Source organism: Embiotoca jacksoni, unplaced genomic scaffold (genome assembly GCF_022577435.1).
Source record: "Embiotoca jacksoni isolate LCO1_2020_lvr unplaced genomic scaffold, fEmbJac1.0.p SCAF_3, whole genome shotgun sequence".
NCBI lineage: Eukaryota > Metazoa > Chordata > Actinopteri > Embiotocidae > Embiotoca > Embiotoca jacksoni.
Genome location: NW_027185381.1, coordinates 15,603,074 through 15,622,395, shown reverse-complemented (window position 1 = coordinate 15,622,395; position 19,322 = coordinate 15,603,074). Strand labels below are relative to the sequence as shown.

Genomic DNA, 19,322 nt, shown 5'->3' with positions numbered 1-19,322 from the left:
GGATCTGGCACTGTTATTCATCACCCACTCATCAGCAGACTGAGAGTTGAGCGACTGAAAAGTTACTTTTTTTTTTTCCTCAATGATTTATTATATTCTCAACGAGCACAATGAAATGTGCAAATCGCATGTAAATGTTGCAACAGGAAAAACTCTGCGTTTTACCACCGCCTGGCAGTCAGTGAGGGCAACAGCGAGGTCCTGACTGACCGTCATTACAAACCGCCCGTGCCATGCCACTATCCACACTCGGGCCCCTGCCCACTCCAAGGGCGTCCACCATGTCGGCGCTTCTCCTCCTCCAAGTCATCATTTCCAATTAAGTTAGTGTTTGGAGCTGTCTAAAGCAGCATGCCACCGTGTGCTTTAATGAAAGCAGCTCCCACTCCTATCTTTATATCTTTAGGCAGTGGTAATAAGGTAACTGATTCAGACATTGACAGATGGCCTCTGCTTGCCTCTCAGATGTGCATAATTATACCACTAGTGTCTGCTCTTTTCCACAGTGGCATGCAGCGCAGGGCTTCTCAGGGTAAGCCAGTAGGAAACACTGCAGTGGTGGGCCAAGCTTTAATATACATTACAATACATTATTTATCATGCAGGCAGACCAGTCCTACCCTTTTTCACTATATACATCCTGTAATGCATTACCACCGCTGTGGTTTTTACTGGGACTGCGGGATGCTCATGTAGTGCTTTACCAGGAATACTTAGCCATTATATCACTCAGTTCCCCAGGCCAATTTTCTGACCTCCACACAGCATGCAGTCTACATCGCTATCCTGTTTATGTAGATTCATGTATGTATTATGAAGTGGTTGTTAGTGTGTGGTGCGTAAAGTATTCAAATTTCTTCCGAGGGATCACTGCTCTGGTTCACGTTAAGCGAAAGAAGAAAAAAAAAATGACGGAGTTGGTTTTATTTGTATCAAGATGATTCCCCACGAGTGGCAATCAGAAAACTGCACATTGGCTTATTTGGTTTTGTGCTGCTACCAAGTGTTTTTATACGAGAGGAAACTCTGTAAGGAATGGAAGGAGTCGCAGGATTGTTTCTGTTTGCAAGTGCAGGAGGTTACTTGTTTTGATTGTGCAAACTCATCAGCAGAGTCCACACTGTTTGAAGTTGCCTTCAGTTTTCCACCAATGGCGTGCAGTTTTAAGATAGTCTCTCGACTTAAGTAATGTAATAAAGAAGAAAAAGGAAAAAAATATCTTTCTCACGCATTTAAACAAAGTTCTGGCAAATCCCCATAAACATTTTCATCAGTGAATGGAAATACAAACAAGAAATTTAGATTTCTTTCCTCCCTCTTGTTTATGCTACAGTAATGAGCTGAGGATCTACGCTTTTCAAGAGTTTGACAACAGCATGTTCTTTTCTCTGCGAGAGAGAAAATGTGACAGCTAAAATCTTCATAAAATAACTGCCTTTAGATGTGCTTTTCACTAAGACTGGGTGAGATGAATGTGCTATACATCAGCAGTGACTGCAGAGGGGTCACCCAGAGTTCTTTGCTGCACATAACAATACCACCTGTAGATGGAGCTACAGCACTGCTAGAAACATGAATGGAGGCGCTAAAGAGATCAGATCAGTTACTTTTCCCAACAGGAGCCATTCGTGGGAACAACTTGGAGTGAAATCTTCCATTCTGTGCATTAGACCAAGAGACGAAAGTTTCTTCCATTAAAAAAAAAGAAAAAGCTGAATAGCATCTATTAACCAGCCAAATTAATCTGTTTCAGAAGTTTAAAGTTGGGAACAATTTTGATTTAGATGAAATGGATGAAAGGTAAAAAAAAAGAAAAAGGATCATTTACACTTGAAAGCTGATTTTGAGCTTTGCTGTCATTAGACCGCTTTAAGTATTTAAGTAGAATTAATATTTTAACATATGAGGTACCTCATCTGTCAGGAGTTTGACTAGAAAGAAACCTGTATACCTTATGCGAGTATTTGAACAGTTTTCTTTTTGACACTGCCAGGTAGCAACTGCTTTAGACATCATTTGACAGCCTGTGAAATGCTGATTGCCTCACATCACACACTGTAAAGATGGCATTTGATGAATGTTTGATGCGGTGCAGCTGTAAACACACTTGGCAGCTGCAATAGGGGCTTTTTAGAGGCTGATAGAATCATTGCCTCCCCAGATGAGGGCAGGACAGGGTCAGTTCTGGCTCCGGAGGTCTCGGGAGACCACCTGTGTAGAGCCACCACAGTCCGGGCCATTAACCAGAACACCAGCCCGGCCAAGATCAAGGCCATAATCAGAGTTGTCATAATTGTTCTTGTTAACACTGTCCCTGAAAATGAGATGCTTTGTGAGTCTTGGATCTGCTCTTTTGTGGTTTACTGCATTGCAGTGTGGCCGTGCTTTTGTGAGAACAGCGAGAGAACTGTGCGCGCCTGTGAATTGTCTCCTTGTTTCTGCTCTGCATCTGTTTTCTCTCTGTTTGAAAAAGTTGGAGACCTTAAAGGAGTGGGTTTCTTCAGTCTCATGGGGGATTGACTCTCTATCTCCGTGGCTGTGGGAGTTCTCACAGACTGTGCAGTGGGAATGTGTCTTGTAGGGGAAAAAAATGATGGCAGTGATGGCCATGTGTATAATCATGTTTTTTTTTTTAGTCTGAGATCTATTAATTATTAAACAATAGTCCCTGACTACTTGCAAAATGCTCAGCAGTGCCTCCTGATTTCATACAACATTATTATTGAGCTGCCCTCAGTGTCAGCTGACAGCTCTTCAGGCTGGATGAATGCTATGTGTAACCTTGGAACATATTAATGGGATTAATGCATTTTCTCTGCTAATAATCACTTCATTAGGGCTGTGAAAATGTTTTAGGACACTCAAAGTTGAGAACACATTTGATTCCGTTTAAACCAAATTCATGACTCGTTATTATTTAGCATTAAAACCAACATAAATTTACTTTGAAGTATCAATAAGTAAAGGTGTTATCTGTGCATGTGTTGTACTTTGTTGTCTTATATTATGCATGTTTTCAGCCTACGTGAAGTACGTTCTGTGTTTGACCCCATTGTGTGTGCTGTATTATAATGACTCCCTTTTACATACTCACCACCTCCCTGCTCACAGAGGACACCTCTCTCCGTGCAGCTGAGGCAGCGACCTGTCCACCCCTGTGTGTGGCTGTTTCAGAGCCGGCCTTAGCCCCCGACGCGTTAACGTGTGTGAGCTGAGCTGACAGGGAGAGAGAGTCCATGCCACTGCCCCCCCCCCGCCCCCACCAGCCCCATCCCCTTACCCCCACCACCACCACTACCACCACCACCAACCTCCTCAGGGGAAAAGGCTCACATGGCAGATCTGTCACCCAGGAGGTCGCTTAGTGTTAACGCTCCCGACACGGATTAAACACTAGTGGCCAGTGCCGGAGTGCGAGGTCAGTGTAGCCACCACTGACAGGCACCACGGGGCCCCCGCCGACTGCCCCGCTCCAGCCTCGCACTGGCGCTACTCTAGCCCTGGCATGTGTCAGACAGGCAGGGAGACAACGGCCAGAGCTGGCCCTGTGAGCAAATGCTAATGCTTTGCCTTGCACAGCTGCTCTTCCTGAGTGCTTTGATAAAGAGCTATCATTATTGCATTGTAGTGTGCAGGCGTACTTACAAGCTGTGGCATTTGCTTATCGTTTTGCCACCGCTAACCTTTTGTTTACAATTTTGAAAAATGAGCAAACGCAGATTTGACGTAAATTAGACTATACTGTATAACGCTAATGTTATGGTCTATAATTATTTCTATTTACCCAAGGAATGGAATTGTCTATGTTTACATTAAGTTCTAAATGAATGAGTCAAATTCGCGCTTGTTTTTTTTATTAAGCTATCATAGAGCAAAACTAATAGTAACACTTGTAAAGAAAGTGGAAAACCAATACTACAAAAAAAAATCTGTAACTTAGTAATACTGTAAATAATGTTAGGATATCCATATTTGATTTCAAAATACATTATTTATTGTATCACACTACATAACTGCCACAACTGATTTAGCCCCGCTGAAGAGGCACATGAGATTCCCGTTTTATTGCTCGCTCTCGCCAAGGTAGCCTCTCTTTTACCCCTTCTTCCTCTCCCCCGCTCGCTCTCTTTCTCTCTCTACAGTCGATAAGACTTGAGCTGAGCGTATGTGAAATATTTATTCAGCGTTAGCTCAGAGCACTATGGCTGCCCACACACTCTACCTGCCCCGAAGAGAAATCTTATCTTTGCTTCCTCTGCCTCCGACACCCCCTGAAAGCCTGTCCCCACACTGGCCCGAGCTCAACACAAATTACATGTCTCATTGCTCTGCATTTACAGCTACTTTAAAGCCTGCCGCTCCTGTCCCCAACGCAACACCCTCTCATCCAGACTCTGTTTCAGATTATCTGAAAACTAAAATTGGAACCGCATGAGTTGAGCTGCAATTTGTACCTTTTAAATGGCTATTAATCCGTTTCTTTTGTTATTATTATTTTTTTAATTTTAATTGTGGGAGTAATACAGATTAATTTTACTGCCCTTGATTTCATCCCAAAAAATATCATCTTTATCAGAGTAAAGTCTATTCAAGGCTCTCTAGAGGTTCCTATTTATTTTTTCAAATAATAATTTTAACTGATTCTCTTAAAATCTGTTTATCTCATATTTTGTACTCGTATACTCGCGTACACCCATTTTGTCCTTTTCTTCTGTCTTACTCACACAAATAAACACACACGGGGAGAACCACACACATACAGACACAAACCCTGAAGCCTATACTCCAGTCTTAAACTCTTTCAGTATATGTTCACGTAATCTGGCATCCATCCACGGCCCCCACGACTGACCCTCATAATACTGGCTGGCGCTCTTCTCGCTTTGTTTAGCTTTCCAAGTGGAGTGTAACTGAAGAGAAGTAGTGAAGATAGAGCCAAAAGTAAATCGTCCGTGTTTTTGGTTGGTATAGTTTAAAAATAAGATTTTTTTTATTTATTTTAAATGTACCACATTCAAAAAAATAGCAGAAAGTGTTTTTCTACTTTTACGTACAGACATAGTAATGTCATTGTATGGCCTCATGTGCTGTGACATTATATTAATTTGGCTCATCAACAGCATTATTTATCTTGCACTGTTGTGATGCCTGTATTTATAGCTTGTTGTCTGTTGTAGTGTATAAGAAGAGCATTTGGCAGCCCTGCGGTCTGGCAGCACGTCTACCTGTCAGTGGTTTAGGTTGGTAGATTGGGCCACCCCCCCCCACCCCCACCCCCACTGTTAATCAATTTACAGAATGGTAGAACCTTTATAGAAGGTGTCTTTGTCCCTTTGTTCCTGCTACGATCCCTTCTCCCTCTCCTGGGAGAGTGTGGGTGGTGGGAGCTGCCATGCTTGCTCAGCTTTAAGTTATTTTATTCACACTTTTAATCGCTGAGTGCTTTATTATTAGGTGCTGGATTCTGCTGGCCAGGGGATCTGCATGAGAAGGCGCAGAATGCATTTAGTGGAATCATATTAATGGCACTATAAAACAAATCTGTCAGGCTGTTCTTAACCCTGCTGGCAGAATTGCTGTGCCCAGGGTTGCCCCCTTCTCCAAGCGCTTACAGGTGGCTAAGGAGAGTGCATCTCCATCATCTACTCCACTGTGTGCTAATAGTTTTATTAATTCATTCTTCTTCTTTTTTTCCCTAGGCACCCTGTGCATAATCATACAGACATTTTTCAGCTAAATGGTGTTTGTCAAGGGAGGTTTCCTACATTAGAGACACTCCTCCCAGACATACATACCAACACTTGTTCAATTACAAGTCGCTCGTTATCCGATTCTGCGGTGCGTATACCAAAACGCTCAGGTATATCATTAATTATCACCTCCCTTCTTTTTGTTTGTTGCGTTTAGGTTAAATAAATGACTGTGCAACATATTAGCACTGTCGAGTTGAAAAAGTTCAAGGTTTTACTTGACGTGAGTAATTTGTTGATGGACCCTGAAATGGAAGCCCATCTTTGATGGCAATGAAAAAGTGGATTATTTTCTATACAAATTTACACTTCCTTCTAAAAGGCTGCACTTTGTCCAACAAGTCCTTTAATCACCCAGCTGCTTGCTAATAAAACATAAACCACTTAGTGGGGAATTAGTTCTGTCTCCATTTCACAGAAACTCTGTAGAATGTGAGGAGACAAGGGGAAGGTATCGTCCTGCCTCTGCTCATTACTGTGGGATATCTGACGGCAAAGTCTCAGTCTGTGCACCTGAGTGAAGGAATCCGAGAGGTTTTCCCAGATGTTTCTCTCCATCGTTTTTATTAGTGTTAAAAAAAAACCATGTAAAACCTGAACACATGGGTTGACATACCATGAGGGAGGAATTGAGAAGATATTTCTGACAGTTTTGGTTTATACCCTCATTTAAGCACTCAGTTTAGACACAAGGCATTGTATTTCTGTAGGCTTTTATCTTGTCCACCGAGCCAGAACGTGGTGAGCAGAAATTTGCATTAGTGGGCGATTATGAATACCTGTGACAGATTCTCTCTGCTGGCTCCCTGGGCGGAAAGGAATTGGCTCCCTCTGTTGACTTGCACAGGAAGACAGAGACCAAGCAATTAGACTTTAGTGGTTAATGTAGCAGCTTTTGCAGGGAGGGCAAGGAGGTTCAACATTCCTGCTGGGCTCATGTCAGTTTCCAGGCACATCCCCCCCCCCTTTTCCTCTTCCTTTTTTATGAGAATACTGGGAATATGACAAGCTACCTGTCCACCAGCCAGCTGAATTCCTCTGGGGTGAGGGGAGCGTCGCTTTAGAATCGCCTCATGGGAACTGAGGTGACAACTCATGACGTAAGTTATTCATAACAGAGAGGAGATGTACTGCAGCTATCTCTGCACATCATGCATATTCATTGTTTACCTCACCAGCTCGTTTGTTGATGTATACGTAATTCAGACGAGCTCTCATAAAAACAATAGCACATTGTTCATTTCCTTGAATCTTGGTCATCCCACTGTGTTCCTGCATGACTCTTCAGCTCCCCCGCCCTTTCCCAGGTTTCATTGAGGGATAATAAGCAGTACAGTGGTGAAGCCTAGGGCACTTGGGCCAAAGTGTTGTCTGCATTACTCATGGTACACGTTTCCCTGGTGGCTGTTTGAACCCAACCCTGGTGTGGCAGTAGGTAGACTGGACCCTAGAGCAACATGCACGGACAACGCGTTGTTGCTATGACAGGAGCAGTCTGCTGTTTACAGGCCTGCTATTGAGGCCTGAAGGCCTCAGTGCTTCACATCCTGTCTCGGGCTTAACTCGAACATATTGTTCGTACTCTAAGCAGCCTCCAGCTCTTTGAGCTTAGACTGCACAGTGCAACCGTCGTGCGGGTTCAACATAGCGGTAGATGCCATGTTTGAAATGAACTTTGCAACAACAAAAAAAGATTTGTCATAACGGTAGAGCGACTGTAACTGTTCCAAAAGATGCATTAATTATAGCAATATAAGATATGAGGACACGTTTACATTGTGAAATATGTCTGTGATAAATAAAAGTGGACCATATGTTCGGTGTATTGGTGTTTATTCACACTATAATAGATTTTAAGATTCAACTTGATGTGGGGGACATTTTTATTTCACTCTGTCAACCTGCTGGTGTCATCCTCCTCACACTTTCCTGATCATTTCAGTTGGAGACAGACTCATTAGGCTGTCACTAAATGGGTTTAAATGCAGCCGTTCAATTAGTGCTCTGCTGTGAAATGCAGTGGGTGTTGTGCAACGTGCTTAGCACCACTCCTTCACAGAATTATGAGGGATTACTCTTTCAGTGTGATCCATCTTATTTCTACCAGGGGTCTTGGCTTTTCTCAGTATCATCGCCACAGAGGGGGTAAATGTTGCAAATGCTTCCCCAGTTGCCATATGTGCTTCGTCAGAGAGCTTCGCTACCTCCGAATCTAAGAGGATTTGATGTGCTAGTTAAAAGACGGCGTATCATGCCAATCCATGTCATACTTTATGTTCAGCAGCGAGGCACTCTGCCAGCACAGTGCTATCGGTGTGTGTGTGTGTGTGTGTGTGTGTATATACTGCAAATAGGATTTCAGGATATTAAAAGTTGAACGTCTATTCCTTTCAAATCACTTGAGGTAAAAATCTGTTGCCATTGGCTGTAGATCTCAGAGGCTTTGTATATTACTGTAGTCCTTTTCATGGGATTTAGGACGTGGTTAAACCTATAATATATTTTGTTTTGGGGGACAGGTTTGTTGAGATTGGAAAGCTGGGTGAGGGTGCTGTGATGTGCTTTGCGTTACACTGTCATGTCCTGTCTCCTCAGATCTTCCTTGTGACTGTGTGGCACTGGGAGCTCTTCATGCTGCCCCTCTTCCTGCTTCTGCTCATCGGCTGGAACTACTTCCAGCTCTCTACAGGCAGAGCCAGCTCCAACCAGGACTTGGTGAGCAGGACTCTTAACTATGCAGTATTTATCCATATACATATGCAGATGCATGCTTTTACATTGCAATATTATTCTATATGTTACCCCAAACTCTGGTCACACCATGATGGAAAAAAAAAAATCCTTTTGATACGCACTGGGCAAATTAAATTTTTGCAGTAATATGAATTAACTGCTCTTAAAATGTCATGTGGACTCTATACTACAAGAGCAATACTATAAAATGCAGCCCACACTACGGTTAGTTTTGGCAGCACTCCACATGACTTATAGCTGGTTCGACAAGTTTCTACATTGTCTCCAAGGACCCAATAAAACATCAAGCAGTAAGAAGCCACTCAAATTAAATCACTAAGTGTATGTATAGCTTACAGTTTGCTAATATTGGCTTGCCACGTGTGTAAATGCAGGACTACACTGTAGATCTCTCTACAACACACCACTATCTCCTCTCTGTCTACTGTTATGGAAATTATGCTTGCCCTACACATGCCTGTGAAGGTTAATGCTGTTCACACTTCTGACTGCCCCCCAATTTCACTGGGTTGTAAGCTGTCTCACTGGCCAGCCAGGGGCTAGGCCTATTCACACACCCTCCCCAAAGCAACATCCCCGGCCCAGTCATTGTGTTTATGGCTGCTGGCTAAGATGCCGTCCCTGGGCAATGTTAAAGCCGAGGCTCACCCTCATATCCAGTGTGGAGACTCTGTCACCCCTTCCATGACCCTCTGGCCGGCAATGACACAGCTCTGTACCCAGGCAATGTCACAGCGTGCACCACAGTGGGGTCAGGGATGACTTGATATAAAGTGATCTAGGCAACAACATCCAAATTAAATGTGGATTTTTTTTTTCTTTTTTTTTTTCTGTTTTTCTGTGTGCATGTTGTGGAGGAAAGAGATTGCTTTGGTGTGACAGTGCTCTTGTGAGGAAGGCCCTTTTTCACCTCTCCTTTTGTGTGAGGTCACCCCTGTGATGCAGTCTCTATGGAAACAAGCCTCTCCCAATAGGGGTGAATGTACTCAAAGAAAATTTCATTACTAGGTGTTTGTTAAAAATGCTCCAGTGCCCACATGTCCCATTCGTTGGAAATCACCCTCTACCCTTTATTTTCTCTTAGGTGAACATGACCATGGGTGACGACGAGGAGGAAGACGAGAAGGTATTTTATCCTGTCTCTTTCTAACATTTTACAGGATAATGTGTTTTGGTATTATCACGTCTCAGGTTTCACTATAGAAATAAATATATATTTTAACATGGGCTGTTTTAACATTTCATAGAGCTATTTCTCAATGGCTATTAATACCACTGAGGTTTCTTTCTGAATAAGCAAGGTTAAATCAAACACAACAATGTCTGCATGCTTCTGGTGGGTACAAACCTGCTACAGCAAAAAGATGTGATTCTACAAATGAACACCTTCTTTTCAGAAAATATTCAAGTAAAAAAAACAAAAAAAACAAAAAAGCCATCCAGATTCTAGTCAATATTTTAGCATAGTCACACAATGACAGCTAAATCTCCGAGGCTCTTTTCTAACTAAGAATAGAAATATTTTCATGCATTCCAAATGCGGGCAACATCTATGAAACAGTTGTAGTATGTAGCTTTTTGTTCAGCTCCTCTGGGTGTTCAGTGTCACTCTGAAATCCAGTCCTCTGAGGTACTGCAGCCCTTTGAAAATGTATAAATCAGATTTAAACCGCATCGTCATTTAGATTTTGAACAACTGTTAGGAATAAAATCAGTCGATTTTTCTTGTATCATCCTTGTCTGAAAGGAGGAGTCATTATATTGACATTGTACTACGAGATTAAATGAACAAAGTGCAGTAACACAGACGTGAACTTATACTGTGCCCCACCAGTTATCAGTTATTTTCACCTTTTTGCTAGAAATCACAAGTGCTGATGTTTATTATCACATATCTCCGGTGTCTCTCGAAAAATAAAACAACAGGAAATATTTAAGTAGCCTGAAAATTATACTTCCCACAGCACATAATATTCAATTATACTCATCCCACTGTTTTTTTGCGAGGAAGGAAAAGTTAACAGGGATCTGTATTATTGCTTTATGGCAATGAAGTGTGGAAGTAACGCAAAGCCTCCCAGCAATGACCCTTGTGCTGCGTGTCTAGGCCCAGGATTCATATCCATAATGCGCTCAATATATTCTGTTGTGATGACCAGGGGCTACAAAAAAAGCCAGCTTCTTTTAAAAACACAGGCACATCCGCCAAATCCTGTCTGAAAGGATGGGCTAATTCACAGATGAAACTCGCATGACATGTCTGCACACACAAAGTAGAAAGCCACACTTTCTATCACTGCTACGAGCAAGCAAACTGGTGCTTAAACAAACAGCAGTGACACAGAAAATTCTGTGTTTTATGAATATTAATTTGACAAGGATTACCTTAATGCACTGAATTTAATATCACTGCTTCACAGAATGATTATTGTTTTCATTTGCTTTGGAACTTCAATATATAATGGAGGAATGTTTACTTTTTTTAGTTTTAAGAACCGGCCGTGTCTTTGGTTTATGATTCTCTATGTACGGCACGTGTTTGCAAACTCAGCCTTCGCCTCTTAAAGCTTTTTGAAAGGTTTTCCATGAGCCTTTTAAGCCCTTTCACACTCGGAGGAAATGAAATATCTCCTTTCATTTACTAATTAAGCAGTCACCCATGTTTGTTTTAAGCTGTCAGCTTTAATTTAAAGTGGCTTATTTGAAAGTCTTGTTATGGTCTTGCTGTCACTTGAATGTGATATCATGCAGTTAGATCAAGCAGTGTAGCTTTACACACCCTATCAAAGTCTTCTTTAAAAATATTTGGGGTTAAAGAGTGATCAGTGTTAAATTTGATGACTTCAAAGCCTTGCTTTTCCTTCTCCTAGTCTCTCTTCTAACATGTGAATAAAGGCTTTTCCCTATGAGAAGGTTATGATTACCACTCAAATATGTTTTTATCCCCCCTTTTTCCCCCTTGAGGAGGGAAATATGTAAACCTCAGACAGAGCAGTGAGAATGTGAAGGCATGACGTTAAAGAGAGACGAAAGGCAAGGCAGTGTTGCAGCAGGATAATACAGAACAGATTCTCTGCCTGTGAACAAATCTGTCCTCAGGGAAGGAGACAGCTTACAAATTATGTGTGGGCAAAGTGACTTCCCTTTGGCCTTAGGTATCAATTGAGCAGATAGACAATATTTAATCATAACATAAAGAAACAGAGAGGCAAAACAAGTCCATAGATCTCCAACAGAAATGAACAGGGAAGATGAAACAGCCCTTTCATTGCCCCCCGGCTGGCAGTGCTGGTCTGGGGTTGACTTGCTCACAGAGCCCAGCCCAGGGGAGTTGGGAGGGTTGTGGGGGTGGGGGGTGCTAGACTGGGCTGCGGGGTTACTCCATCTCTCACCCGATAGTCCACAGTCACCGCTAGGTCTCCTTGAGCACACCAGTCAGACGGACTGCCCCGTGTCATGATCTGTGGCGTGCACACAGAGAGGTACCGCACACGGACCCAACAACACATTAAAGCCCAATCCCAGCAAATTGTTTGTTAACTTATTTTAGCTCCACACGAGAGATATTGCCAGGAACACAGGTGTTTTTCATTTCGACAGACTTCGTATCTTTGTTAAAAAAAAAAAAGTCACTGGAAAAATATTCAGTCTGAGAATTCAAAATTTGGCACCGTTTACTCTAATTAAAATTATGCTAAATGGGCTTTTTTCCAGCCTTTGATAACACCACACATTTCTGTGAGAGTATGTTTACCTTTGTGCAGGAGATCAAATTGGTTCTCCATTACAGCACCTTAAAAGGAAGCTTTTACAATTTTATCTGAAATGAGAATATGATTTCACACAGGTTTTCTAATCAGTAGACATTTAGGACTCATTTAGTCCATCCCCAGTTTACCCATCCATTTCCATTTCAGAAGGAGATCTTTTATTTATTTTTGTTTTCTCCCCACTCATGTACGCGCTGAAAAGAGAAATGAACAAAGAATATCATCACATGATTAATGTAGGAAGGACTTCAGCTTTGGTCGCTAAGGAGATGGAGGATTTCAGGAATCTTAAAGCAGATGAATAATGATAATCATGAGAGCTCTGCCTCTTGATGCACACTTCAGAGTACATCTATTTTGTCTGTTTTTGCTTTTAGAAATGAAAGCCAATATGTTTTTTGTTGTTGTTGTTTCCTGCCGGAGCTGCATTTCAGACTAGATTTACCTTGAATGTGGATCCATTGCAGTTAAATAATGCCTCATAGCTCATAATACATTTGAATTCTAAATCATGTAATTGGGTAGCTTTAACAAGTTTAAATGGAAATATGAAAAGGAATGCCTAACGGATGAGGCTCCATATCAAATGAGGCATCATTTTGCGCCGTGTGTCTCTCTGGGTCCATCAGGAGCTTCCCGACATGGATTGTAATGGCTTTTAGCAGAGTCGAACAGTGTTCCCCGCTTTCAAAATAAACTTCGGATAAAGAGCTCAATTAACACCTGATGTGGAGTAAAGGACACGCGTGAATGTTTGCTCGGCCGCCTGATGCAGAGGAGCGTGGAGTAAGATGATTCACAAACACGGATAGTCCCCTCTCTCCATGATGAGACCATGAGATGTTAATCTCAGTGAAAGCATATTTGTGATGGTTTTCCCTTTTTTGGACCGTGCTGAGCCTTCGGTGTCTGTCCAGATCCGAGCCCAGTGGGGGAGGCTCTGCTAGTGTGGGAATTGCTCTCTTCCTGCGCCTTGCGTGGAGGAGAGTGGGCCCAGCAGTGGGGAGTCTCTCTGTGCTGGCAGACAGTGTGTTCCCAGGGGCTGCGTCGTGAAGCTTCTGATAAAGGCATTCTGTCTGGGCCCTGTCGATGCACGCAGGCTGTGGCTTCAGCTGACTTGTAACACAAACATATAGACATCCTCAAGCCTCCTGTTAGGGTCCATTAGAGCACCCTCCCCTCCCCCCCCAACACTCTCAGTCCCCCGTCTCACTCTTCCTCTTCCACCCTGCTCTCTGTCATCATTCCTGTCATTATTTCCTCTTTTTGATGTGAGGCTTCTCGGTCCTCTTTAGCTTGTGTTACTTATGTTATCTGTAGTCACTCCTCAGCCCTGGAAGGCTTCACAGTTGTCATTACTTCCAAGCTTGACGTGATCACATTTATTTCCAGACAAGCAGTCCAACCCTCTCGCATATTGACTTATTGCTTTGCCAGATTCATTATCGTCTCAGTGCATTAAAAACAAATAATACTTCATGTGCAGCGGTGGTTATGACAAGAATAAATGCGTGAAAAAGCGAGCGAGTTACACATCCAACTGGTGCTCCGAGCAGGCTGGAGTGTTTTTCTCATGCGGAGAGAATGTTAGGATGGGTTAGAAAGCCAGGCCTGACAGATTTGTAACAACATGTTCAAACTTGTCCCTGTGCAGGCTGCTGGAATGGAATCTCTCCGAAGTTGTGAGGCCCCTGCACTTCTTGTCTAGGTCGTCTAGTCTGCCTGATTGCAGATGGCCATTTTGTGTACTTTTCATCTACCAGAGAGTCTTGATTGTGCTGCACTTGTGCAACAGCTCTATTGTGTGTGGCGGACAAAAGCTGAAATCTCTTAGCCATCCACATAACAGCTTCTGAGCAGAGTCTGTCTCTTCTTTAAAAGCATGGTCCGTAGATGTACAGTGTTTGCTCATTATGGGCCATTCAATAGATAAATCACACATAATAGCACAGCAGAGATAAACTGGTCTTTGTCCACCCTGCCCAACAATTGACATACAGTGTACCTCATCAGTGTCTATGCATTTTTTTTTTTCGTGTGTTTTGTTTCTTTCAAGGAATCCGGAAAAAAGGGTTTGATGGATAAGATACATATGGTGCAGGAAATAGTGCTGGTTGTCCAGAACGTTTTGGAGGAACTCGCAAACATTGGAGAGCGACTGAAGAAGTAATTTAACTATTTTGTATTTAACCTACAAAACACATTTGATATTATATTATATTACATTTGGATTCATATTTAATTTTGTTCAAGTAAAATTACACCTTAATCTGACAGTTATTCTTTTACAGCATATTCAACTGGTCTGTCCCATTCTTGTCGTACTTGGCCTGCGTGGTTCTCTTTGTGGCAGCAGCACTGCTGTATTTTATCCCGCTGCGATACATTGTGCTGATATGGGGTAAGTACTGCATGTAAAAATACAATTTACTTCATGAAATTAGAAAAATGAAAACTGATTTTGTGCTTTACTAAAAGTGTATTGGGTGAATACCAAAAGCTATCAAACTCCCACAATATAGTATATATATAAAAAAAAAAAAATCAATGCACAACACAACTCTTATTCAATCTTGCCAACTGCAAATCTATGATTTAATGAAGTACAGTAATTTAAGAACTCTGCCATCTCTACACCTCTGCAAATGCACAGAGATCAGACAGCTGCAGAGGTTCGCTCTGCCCAGTGTGGGCAGATGTAGCAGAGCCCAGCAGAGGCATGACCGAAGGTTTGTATGAAAACAAAGCAGAGGTAGAGTAGCAAGCTGTATATAATACATGATGTCCTTGGGCAGTCTGTAGGCTCCTGGTCTAGCCTCTCATTATCTGCTGTAGTCATACAGAATAGACCGTCATCTCAGTGGTCAGGGAGATATGCTGCCCTTAACAGGCTCTCCTCCTCCAGCTGTAAGCCCACAACCACTGTACTTCCACACTGCCTTCAACACAATCAATACCAAAAAACCACCATATCAAACAGAAAACACACAGTCTGAGACACTCCTCTGCCTCTCCAGTTAACCCCCATCTATGTGGTTGCAAGGCAAGCCTTTCAAGTTGCCTGCACATATTTAAGTCCTTAGGTTCTTTGTCTGCATGCTGAGGTACAGGCAGTACCGAGCTGTGAATATAATGGTCCCATTACAAGACCCTAGAGATGTGTTTTTCTTAGTGGTATGCAGCCATGTGCAAAGTAAATATAGACGTGGAAGAAATGATCAGATCGAAGCACACAAAAGTGAGAAAAAGTTGCCATGAATGCGTTCACGTTGTTCAAACCGAAGTAACATTTGATGAAGTATTGTTTTTTCCGTGTTGCTCTATCGGACTGGCTGTAATTAATTTAGTTTGAAAGGGATCGGTTGAGACGGCAACACATGATGCAGTCACTGAAACCGTACATAGATAGGGTTACACAACTCTTTTTTATTAATGTTATTTTTTTCTGCACTTTAAAACGGTATAAAACTATACTGGTCTTTATGACACTTTTATTTATGAACGTGTTCTTGTTTTCACAGGTGTTAACAAATTTACCAAGAAGCTGCGCAACCCATATGCTATTGACAGTAATGAAATACTGGATTTCCTCAAGAGGGTGCCTTCTGATATTCAAAAGGTAAGGGTCCAATTTTACATACAGATAGGGAGGGAATTCCCTGAAGAGGTCTGCATTATTTGCTGTACCAGAATTCCCATGTGTTGCCGAAATATATCCTCTGGCTTTGTTTGATTATTAATGGAATCTCGCCTTTTAAAGCAGCCGTGGCCCAATTATTCCTCAGTGCAACTCCTCCATGTAGTCACCGCGGCGTCTGAGTGAGGAGGAGCTCAGATATGTCGCCGGCCATATTGCTGTAGCCTCGTCCGTTATTAACAATTTTGTGCGTTTGATTGAAGCGCTGTGACATCGGAGCTGGTGATTGGCCGAGAGCCGGCAGAGGGCTCCTGACGTCTCTGGCTGTTGTGTCAGCACAGAAACTCTGATGTGGCCTCAGTCACTTCAGGGCGGTAGAGTCAATTAATGTAGTCGTGGGCCCCAGTCGTCTTGCTGGGTGCCATATGTGATTACATATTAGCCGTGGCTGATATGTCATTTGCATTTACATCACAGAGCTGAGAGGAGCTGTCAGGGTGTTATAAGTGGCGCCGGGCGCTCGCCGTTCTCTCGCTGAGAATTTTGCTTAGCCAGGAAATGAAGTGCCACACAATGCCTTCATCTCGCAGGTAACTCACTAGACAGACTTCAGCAAAAAAAAAAAAAAAAAATCCTGTCAGTCTGGATCTGGCAAGACACTCTCACCCCAGTCTGTTTCTCAGCTGCACCCTTGATGTCCTCCTGCAGCAAGCCATTGCTGACTTCTCTGTGATGTTGGAGGGAGCCTGTGTTGTTTGAGATTTGGCTGACTGAGTTGGCAAAACAAGGTGGCGAATACATTTTGATTCAGAATCCTTTGTATGTCTCTTTCCCCATTGGGATACAATGTTTGGGCTTTGAAAACGACTCACTTTCAAATCCCGTGGAAGCGATACTTTTTAGCCCGGTTTAAAAGAGGAACTACATCTTGAAAATAGCTCCAACCGTGAAAAAAAACAAAACAACAACAACAAAACACCCTTAAGATTCATCATAAGTACGTTGCATTATGTGCTGTGAAAAATAACCTTAACATCATATACACAGGAGACCCAAAAACAATAGACCGCATATTTTGTTTTTGTTGACTTAGAACTTCAATCCTCAGATAGGTGTGGACACAAACCACCACAAAGGCTGAAAATTGACTCCTGTCTTTCTTGCAAATGTGACTTGGCAATTAGTGCCTGTGCACATCTACAAAGTCCGCCTCAAACGGGGACTTCTGACAACACTCTGTCTGTCTTGAAATAAGAAGCATCTGTCAGTTCTGAGGACAGTTTCATGTTCTGATGCAGGAGGCAGTCACTTTGTTCCCACATTCCATCTCCCATTCTAATAATGGAGACCAGCTAATTAGCATAGAGTTCTTACCTTTATTCAACAGATTCACCGTATTGTTTGAGCTCAGCAGGCAAGCTTCAAAAGCAAGTTTTCAAATTCCAACTCTTCTTTTCAGTTTACCCCTATGATCAGTCTTCTTTGGATTAGGATGGCAAATTCGGGGGGTAATTTTAAAAAGGAAAATAAAATATTTAATATAAAAAAATGTTCAGTGTCAAAAGTGAACATTTTTCTACAACGTACATTTATTTTGTAAGTACATTCGAACATGAATACATTTCTGTTGAAAGAAAACGTGAAATACGAGCGCACCTCTCTCTCGAGCTTAATTCTGCACGTGTAAGCGGCAAGAAAAAAAAAAAAAAAAAAACCAAGGCTGTAAGTTCGAGTATCACAATTCAGGTCTCGTTTTTTGCCTGAAGAAGTTGAAGTCACACAAAAGGTTTGTAAAGTCGTGAGAAAAGTTACACGTGAACTGATGTTGGTTGACTTCTGTACTGAAACAACACCAAACAAAGTTTTCTTTTAGGGGACATAACTTACAGAGAGTGATTATGCCGTTTCCAGCTCCCTCACTGGCCTGGCAGGTCATCTCAACAGTTGATGTCTGTTTCTAATATTGTGATTCTGGTGCAGAATGAGGGGGGGGGGGCGTACACTGGTACAGAACCCTTGACTCCTCAAATCCTTCCTCCCTGTGATTAATCCCCTCTGCTCCTGTGTTTAAAAAATGATTCATTACAGGCGAGCCCGCCTCGCTTTCCCCTGCACCAGCTCTCCTCAGGGGAGCCATTACCGTGCGCTCCGCTGAGCTCGGATTACCTGCCTCTGACCAAACTCCTGTTTGTTTTTACAGGTGCAGTACAGTGCGCTGAAAGCGCCCACCAGCCAGGGCCAGCCACGGAGGAAAAAGTAAGCTCCACGGACACGGCGGATGAAAGGCTGGGTCTCTTTTTTTAAATGTGGCACGACGCAGTCCACCTGACAACAACGCTCCAGTGCCAGCGGAGCCCGTGACCCCGTGCACCCCACCGTACCACCCTAACTCGGCCCCCCTGCTGCTGAGGGGGCAGCCAGGCGCTCTCTGGCTTGTGTGTTTGCCACCCCCCCTGACAGGGGCTGTGAACTGCAGCCGCTAGGAGGGCAGCACATGGCGCTGTCAATCACGAGCTTGGAGGTAAAGAAAAGAGAGCACTGCAAGGCTCAGCCTTCATCTTTGGATATAATTTTGAAAAGGCTTGGCTTACCTAAGACCCCCACTGTTATGCTTCTTTTTTTTTTGTTTCTTTTTTCTTTTTTTTTTTTTTTTTTTTTAACTTTAGTGAAACTGAGAAATTTGCCTCAAGGTAAAGATAATACAAACTTAACAAACCACTGCATTGATTTTTCTTTTTCTCCTTTTCTTTATCAGTATGTTAATGTAATTAAAGGTCAAGTTGAATCATATGCATCATATATATTTTTTTAAATAATCAATGACAAATATGATCTTTTGTTGCACATTTAAAATGTTAGGATAGAGTGCAGAATTTTACTCTTTTTTTTTTTTTGTGGTTAGGATTTGCTGCATTTAACACAGCTTTTCAGCTTTCTTAATTTGATTTCAGCAACTAACATATATTTATGTACTCTTGTGTTTTATTTCCAGCCGCAATTTCCTAGGTTCCTGTATCGTATCATATGTATGTTAGATTCATACGAAAGTTTTAGTTCTGCTCAGTGTCACGCCCGCATCATGACGATTTGCAAGAATCTTGAATAAAGAATCTCGGTCACTTTGAGTTCTTGTTTTTGCCCGTGTTGTTGTTTTTTTTTTTTTTTTCAATAACTGGACCGTAGTGAGGACGGATTACACCACTTCTTTACTTGAATGCACAGTAAACACATCTGATTACACAACACAGCCATTGAAACAGAGCTCACACACCGGCCACCGCTGCGCCTTGGTTACCGAGCTCACATCAAAGCTGTGTGGCTCCAGTGTGCTTCCTAATGCATTGCTTTGTTGCCTTCTCACAATAACAGGGTCCAGATGAGAGAGAAAGAGCTCATCTCACAGAGAGTACT

The 19,322-nt window shown here is 42.5% G+C and overlaps 1 protein-coding gene across 3 annotated transcripts in view; it reads left to right on the top strand.

Annotated features, from left to right (window-relative positions):
- Positions 1-19,036, top strand: part of mctp2a (multiple C2 domains, transmembrane 2a) — a 32,125-nt gene extending 13,089 nt beyond the window's left edge. For all 3 annotated transcript variants that reach the window (XM_069163200.1, XM_069163199.1, XM_069163198.1), the window contains 6 exons: positions 8,346-8,465; positions 9,589-9,630; positions 14,331-14,440; positions 14,566-14,675; positions 15,796-15,893; positions 18,112-19,036. In XM_069163200.1, coding sequence (XP_069019301.1) covers positions 8,346-8,465; positions 9,589-9,630; positions 14,331-14,440; positions 14,566-14,675; positions 15,796-15,893; positions 18,112-18,171 — 540 coding nt within the window. In that variant the 3' untranslated portion in view covers positions 18,172-19,036. The remainder of the gene's footprint in view (positions 1-8,345; positions 8,466-9,588; positions 9,631-14,330; positions 14,441-14,565; positions 14,676-15,795; positions 15,894-18,111) is intronic.
- The last annotated feature ends 286 nt before the right edge of the window (positions 19,037-19,322 follow it).